The sequence below is a fragment of the Globicephala melas genome, chromosome 20 (assembly GCF_963455315.2).
Source record: "Globicephala melas chromosome 20, mGloMel1.2, whole genome shotgun sequence".
In the NCBI taxonomy this organism is placed as follows: domain Eukaryota; kingdom Metazoa; phylum Chordata; class Mammalia; order Artiodactyla; family Delphinidae; genus Globicephala; species Globicephala melas.
In genome coordinates, this window is record NC_083333.1 from 10929746 (window position 1) to 10936831 (window position 7086).

The 7086-nt window shown below is 52.1% G+C and overlaps 1 protein-coding gene across 1 annotated transcript; it reads left to right on the forward strand.

Annotated features, from left to right (window-relative positions):
* The first annotated feature begins 218 nt into the window (after positions 1-218).
* On the forward strand, positions 219-6928 carry INCA1 (inhibitor of CDK, cyclin A1 interacting protein 1). The gene is made up of 7 exons (XM_060290754.1): positions 219-292; positions 1911-1998; positions 4618-4731; positions 4968-5007; positions 5285-5475; positions 5956-6121; positions 6357-6928. Exons 2-7 carry the CDS (start codon positions 1916-1918, stop codon positions 6501-6503), a joined length of 741 nt encoding a protein of 246 aa, XP_060146737.1. The 5' UTR covers positions 219-292; positions 1911-1915; the 3' UTR covers positions 6504-6928.
* Positions 6929-7086: the final 158 nt, after the last annotated feature.

Sequence of the window (7086 nt, forward strand, 5' to 3'; positions counted from 1 at the left end):
GAGGGCGAGCAGGACGCAGGCACTCGGGAGGGTGACCAGCGCCCAGAAAGCCGGGAAGAGTTGAGGCCGACCCCGGTAGGAGACCCAGGACCCGGACCCGCGCACGTCGCCGCCGTCGGAGGCGCGCTTAGGGGGCGGACCCGCGCGCAGGGCCCCGCCCAGGAGGTGGCTCGGCGCAGGCCCCGCCCCAGGCGCGCGGTGCCGGCCGGCTCCGCCCTCGGCTCCCGACGCTGCCTCGCTCCTCCTCAGGGCCCGGCGTAGAGTTCTAGAACTGGCCGCGCAGCTGCCTCAGGTACCGTGGCCAAATGTAGTCGGCGGCGGCACGGCCACCCGGGCGCTGGGTCCTTGCCTGGCTCTCACGTTCGGCAGACCCCGCAGGCCCGGGTCGTCCCCTCAGACTTGGGTGCCTTCTCAGGCCCAGGCCACCCCTGCCTACCCAGCCTGGCCCCCCATGGTCCTCAGGCAGTCCTTCAGGCGCGGGCGCACCACCTGGGGGCCACATCGACTCCTCAGGGCCCCAATTGTGCCTTCGGGCTTAGCTGTTCCCCACGCCCCAGTCTACCTACCAAGGGTCCCCTGAGCCCGCTAAGGCCTGGCCTTCCCTCCAGGCAGGGACCCACCCCCCCAAGACCCCCAGGCTCTGGCCAACTCCTCAGACCAGCCGGACCCCTCAGGTCCTCAGCTGCCTCGTCAGGCTCCGGTTGCCCTCACAGCCTTGGCTGCCCCCGGGCCAACTGTCCAGTCCTCTGTCTAGCTTCCTTAGGCCCATTCTCCTCATAGATCTGGGTCACCCACCTAGACCCAATGACCTGAGGTCTGAATGCCCCTCAGCTTCCACCTGCCCTCTAGTCCAGCTTCCCCTGCTCTGGCCCAAGACATCCAATGTAGACCCCATCTGCCCTTTCAGCCAGATTTTAACTACGGCATTTGCCACCTCAGCTCTAAATACTCCTCTCTCCATTCTTCACTTCGCCTAACTCCTTTCTCAGCCCATCCTTAGTTGCCTTTGGATAAATACTTATTCACCTGCAACAGTTTCCAATTTTCTGACATTTATGCTGCCTACAGTCACTCTTCTAACTCATCTAACATTCTTACCTGCCTTTTCTGCCAACCCCCCACTGGCTGTCAGGTCACCTTTGGCTGTCCCGAATTCTGGCTCTGTATAACTGACCTCTCTGCTCACCTTCTTCACCTGTAGACATTCCCCACTGCCTCCCCCTTCCTTGTCACCAACTGACCACTCTGTCCACACTTACCTTTTTTTTTTTTTTTTTTTGCGGTACGCGGGCCTCTCTCTGTTGTGGCCTCTCCCGTTGCGGAGCACAGGCTCCGGACGCGCAGGCTCAGCAGCCATGGCCCACGGGCCCAGCCGCTCCGCAGCATGTGGGATCTTCCCGGACCGGGGCACGAACCCGCGTCCCCTGCATCGGCAGGCGGACTCTCAACCACTGCGCCACCAGGGAAGCCCCACACTTACCTTTTATTAACCCCTCATACCTGGTTTATTTACCAACCCTGAATTCTCTGACCCCAGCCACCAGTTCTGTACCAACTATCCCCAAATGCCTCTGCCCTATCTAGTCCACCCGTCACCCTTTTTCGTTTCATTATCCCATGTTGCCAGTTAATTCACTCCACTGCCATTTGTAAATTTCACTTACTCTGTATGTTTGGCTTCACAACATTTATTTTTCTCTTTTCTCTTTTACCACATCCACATTTCCTGTGTCTGCCATCTTGAAATTGTATGTTCAGCTAATAGAAATGTTCGGTACTTGAAATACCTTTTCAGCTCTCTTTCTTCTTTTCTGGCCCCATACATCTTCTTTCCAATCTCTAGACCTGCTACAGGTTCATTCCTACAGCCATTACATGAGTGAATGATTCATTTTCCATTATCCCCCCAGCACCAATGAGGAGACTCAGTCCAGCCACCCAGCCCAGTCCAGTCATGCAAGCGCAGGAGGATGGAGAAAACCTTATCCCGTTTGTCAAGTGAGCCCTCTCCACCCAGTGGGGAGGAGGGAAGATTGCATGCCTGGGTTCTTCCCTAAGAGGAGTAGGAAATAAGGAACAAGAAGCTCAGTGCCTGGTCTCAGGGGATTGGTGATTTATTAATTTATTCGGCAAATTGCTTTTGAACACTACAATGTTCTAGGCACTGTATATTAGGCATTGAGAATTCAGCAATTAGAACATAGGGGTCCTGGTCATAGAGCTTACCTTCTAGGGGGAGGAGATAGAAAGTGCATACAAATAAATATAATTTCAAATAGTAATAAGTACACGAGGAAAATAAAATAGACGTACAACATAATGTAAAACAGACTGTCTTGGAGACACAAGTTTATATAGGGTGATTGTGGAAGAGGAGGAGGAAGTGAGTTTGAATTGAGATCTGAAAAATGAGAAGGAGCCAGTCTGATAAGAACCAGGAAGCAAAAGTAGGAATAGTAGGTTTAAAAAAAAAAAGCCCAAGAAAGAAATTAGCTTGCTGTCTTCTAGGACCAGGAAGCAGGTTAGCGTAACTGAAACTTAGTGATTAAGGGAAAAGTGGAGTAAAGTCAGACAGGCAGAGGCCAGATCATATAGGATCTATAGGATCTTATAGGCCATTGAAAAGAGTTTGAATTTTATTCTAAGGACAGTAGAAAGGTTCTAAGTAAGGAAATGACATAAGCAGACCTTTTATTTTCTTCAACTTTTTTATTATGGAAAATTTCAAACAACTGCAGAAGTAGAGAAAATAGTAATCATGAACCTGGAGTATGCTTTTTAGTCAGGTGCAGTAAGTATCATTACATAGATAATCTTTTTATTGATACACCCATTCAGCCTCCTGCTACTCAGACTATATTGAAGCAAATCTTAAACCATATATCATTTCACATAAGCATTTTTAAAAGATTATTCTTGGGACTTTCCTGGTGCTGCAGTGGGTAAGACTCCGTGCTCCCAATGCAGGGGGCCCGGTTTCGATCCCTGGTGGGGGAACTAGATGCTGCATGCATGCCGCAACTAAAGATCCCACATGCTGCAACTAAGATCTTGTGCAGCCAATATAAATAAATTTAAAAGAAAAGATTATTCTGTGCAGAATAGATTATTGAGGGATTCAGATGGAAGCAGGGAATGGAGGAGGAGGCTATCTCTGTAGTCCAGAGAGGGGAAGATAAGCTGGAATATGATGGTGGGAATGGAAATAGTGAGGAGTAGTCAAATTTAAGTGTATTTTATGGGGGAATTCCTGGGCAGTCCAGTGGTTAGGACTCCGTGCTTTCACTGCCAAGGGCCTGGGTTTGATCCCTGGTTGGGGAACTGAGATCCCACAAGCCGTGTGGAGCAGCCAAAAGAAAAAATGATTTTTTTCTTTTTTTTTAGTGTATTTTAGATGTAGAACTCACAGAACTTGCTGATAGATTGGATATCGGAGGTGAGGGAAGTAAGGCATACCAGATTTTTGGCTCTAGCAACTGGGCATTTGGGGTGCTTTTCAGCGAGATGGGGAAGGCTAGGGAGGAGATGTTGAGTGGACAGTTGAACCTGCAAGTCTGGAGTCTAGGGGAGGAGCCAGAGCAAGGAATGCAGATTTGGGAGTTGTCAGCACATTGGTGGTTTAAAATCATGGCCTGAAACAACAAGGTCCTACTGTGTAGCACAGAGAACTATATTCAATATCCTGTGATAAACCATAATGGAAAAGAATATTTAAAAAAGAGAATGTGTATAACTGAGTCACTTTGCTGTGCAGCAGAGATTGGCACAGCATTGTAAATCAATTATACTTCAATTAAAAAAGATGATAATAGGGCTTCCCTGGTGGCGCAGTGGTTGAGAGTCCGCCTGCCGATGCAGGGGATGCGGGTTCATGCCCCTGTCCGGGAAGATCCCACATGCCGCGGCGCGGCTGGGCCCGTGAGCCATGGCCGCTGAGCCTGCGCGTCCGGAGCCTGTGCTCCGCAACGGGAGAGGCCACAACAGAGAGAGGCCCGCGTACCGAAAAAAAAAAAGATAATAAAGTCATGGCCTGGGTGAGATCACCTAAGGAGGAATGGAGATAAAGAAGATAAAGTGCCGAGGACGAAGCCCTAGGACACTCTTCTAGAGAGCAGGAGAGCAGACATCAGTCAGTCTGGGGGCTTTAGGAGTGATGAGAACTGTTCTCAAACAGCTTTGCACACCCCTCCCTACCTAAAGGATATTAGTATTTCTGAGATGGGGAGATAAAGCAGGGATGAACAGAGGTCCTGCTCTCCTGGATACTTGCATTGACTAAAAGGAACCTGTCGCATCACTTATGTAGTCGGGGCCTTCGTCTTTGACAGCCCTGCTTGCTCAATATGATGTTCCCTGGTTGTGAGGTGTACTTATTTGAGATTCAGTGAGATCTGAAGCTCAAACAGTTGCTAATCTCCATGCTCACTCCAGCTCCAATCTCCTTTCAAATCAAAGGCCTCACCACCTTCCTCAGCTAAAATGGATAAGGGAGGACAAGGCCTGAGGGAGCCTGGGCAGCTGTATGGTCCCGTAGTAAGATAAGACTCCTAAATTCCTGGAGTGAGTAGATGCTGTAAGGGAAGAGCCAGACCTGAGCCTACCTTGTCCTCACCTCAGGTGTTCCAGGGTGGTCAGCCGATCTCCACCACCCAGCTTGCCTTCCCAGAGCCTCAGACTGACGCCCCAGTGCTATGGAGACACCTTCTGGGAGAACCTTAGTCAAAGGCCCAGGTGGGTAGAAATGGAGAAAATGGGGATTAACTGGAGGTAGGGAGGGGAAGCTCTACAATTTTAAACTACCATAAAGCCTTATGGTAGCAATAAGCTTTAGTCTGGGGATAATTGCCCCACCAGCTGATGGACATTTTAGCTCCTAATGCCAAATAGGTGGTTGGGAGAGGTTGTTAGAGAAACAGTATGGATGGGGGTGTTCTCTCTGTACTTAGCCCCCTTTTTGTGCTTCACAGCCCCACCTGGATGGAGGAACAGTACATCCCACCCCTGCTGGTATGACAAACTTTCTGCCCTTTGACACCTCTTGGTTAAAGTTGCACCCACTGCTATCCTAGCCCCAGCTCTCCTTATTACCCCTTCCCTCTGGTGTCCCCCAGCCAGTGCACTGACCAGGCCCTCCTTCCTATGAATCAGTCATCAGGTTTTCCAGATCACAGCTATGTTTTTGTGATCTGGGCTTCCCAAGACCCCTGACTCCCTATTTCAGTCCCAGCTCCCCTAAGAGACTCAGTTCTGCCTTCTAGCTCCTTTTCCCCATTCTCTGGCACAGAGAGCCACTGGTTGCTCCCAGCCTGGCCTGGCCCCTGAGGGGCTCCCACCCCCTGAGGTGCTCTGCAGAAGAAAGAGAAGGAGGCCATATTTGGTGGGAATGCAGCAAGGATCTGGGGGCATCCCAGCCCGGGTAAGGGCTGTCACTTATCACCTGGAGGATCTAAGGAGGCGACACAGAATCATCAATGAGTAAGGAGAGACATTTGGGCTCTGGGAGCCAAACGGGGTATGGGGACAGGACGGTTTGAACTAAAGAAGAGGTGGAGAGCTTTGAAGGAATTGGAGGTTGTTTGGGAATTTTGTGGAGGTTGTTTGTGCCACGGTCTTGGTGAGATCGAAGCAAAATTTCTATAATATGGGAAGGAGGAGGGAACTAAGGGATGGGGGATGAGCCACATGAGCCGAAAGGAGTGGAAACCAGGTCACTGAAGACAGGAAAGCACTCCATACAACTGGACGATAGTGCAGAGCTAGAGGTCACCTCTTGAGCCCCTGAACTGAAAATACTTCAGTCTGAGGGGAGCAGAAAGTTGGGAGTGGAGAGTTGGAAGTCAGATGACAACACTCCTGGGTCCCAGCAGGAAGTATTTCAGGGCAGGAAGGTGAAGAATGGAGAGACAGGAAGCCTGGCCTCCAGGCACCTCTTTCCTAAGTCTGAAGTCTCCACAGACTGAAGAAGGCCCAGTGGGGCAGCTCTAGGGCTCCGTCTGAGCCCCTGGTGCTTGACGACGACAGCTGTGGACTCCCCAACTCCACCGAACACCCTGGTCTGGAAGAGGAGAGGGCAAACTCTCCACGGGAAGAGGAGCACTTCCTCGCTCCTGGCAGGGCCCAGGTATGGTTGAACAGGAACTTGGTGGGGCGGTGGAGGGTGATGCGGATGCCTGGTCTTGCATCGAGAGACAGCGGGAGCCAAGAGGCACGTTGGATAGCTGGATTTGAGAGGAACAAAAATAAAGTAGACGAGAGCCAGAGACTTGGGAGTGCCTGGGTTTGGGGACTAGGAAATCTGGAGAGAGACCTATTTTCTGATTCTTCCTTTTTTTCCCTTCAATTTCTCATCCTTACAGCTGCTTTGGTCTCCCTGGAGTCCCCTGGGCCAGGAGGGGTCTTGTCTCTCCGGACGGCCGAGCTCTCTGGGCTCCTTCAGCACGGCCACAGCCAGTAGGGAACCCCTTTACAATCCCTGGGGGGTGGAGTGGCAGTCTGAGGAGTAAGGAGAAACCGCCCACGCCCAAGATGCTAGCGTGCTCCAGGACCCACGACTAGTTCTGGGCGCTGGAATCTCCAGCATTTCTGACATCAAGGCATTCCCCCTTTCCCTGACCTTTCTCACTTTCCTCTCCCATCCTCTGAACTAGGCACGAACAGGGCTCCCTTGGCCTCCCATCTCTACCCGCCCGTCTCACAGGAGCTCCCCAAGGCCTGTCGTCCCGCAGGCCGGCTCCCTGCCACTGTGTTCTCTTTTTGTTCTGTTATTAAAAAGCAAGCATGTTGAGCCCGGAGTTGTCTTTCTCTCCGCGAAGTAGTGATGGAGAGGCTCGTGGGGCGGGAGGGCTCCTTTCACCTTCGTGAGGACCCCGCTAAAATGAAGTCGGGCTGTGTCCCCCAAATTCAAGGAGCTGTGCCCGAAAAAAGTCCTGCCGGCTCCAGAGTCCCCCGCCCAGCGCTGTCGGCCGCCCGCGCCCCACTCCCCCGGCCGAGGTCACGTCGATCGGCCCAGCTTCCGCCTCCGGGACCCCGCATCCTGCCCCTCAGCGCTGCTGCCCCTTCCGGGACTTCCCGGCAGTCCGTCCCTCC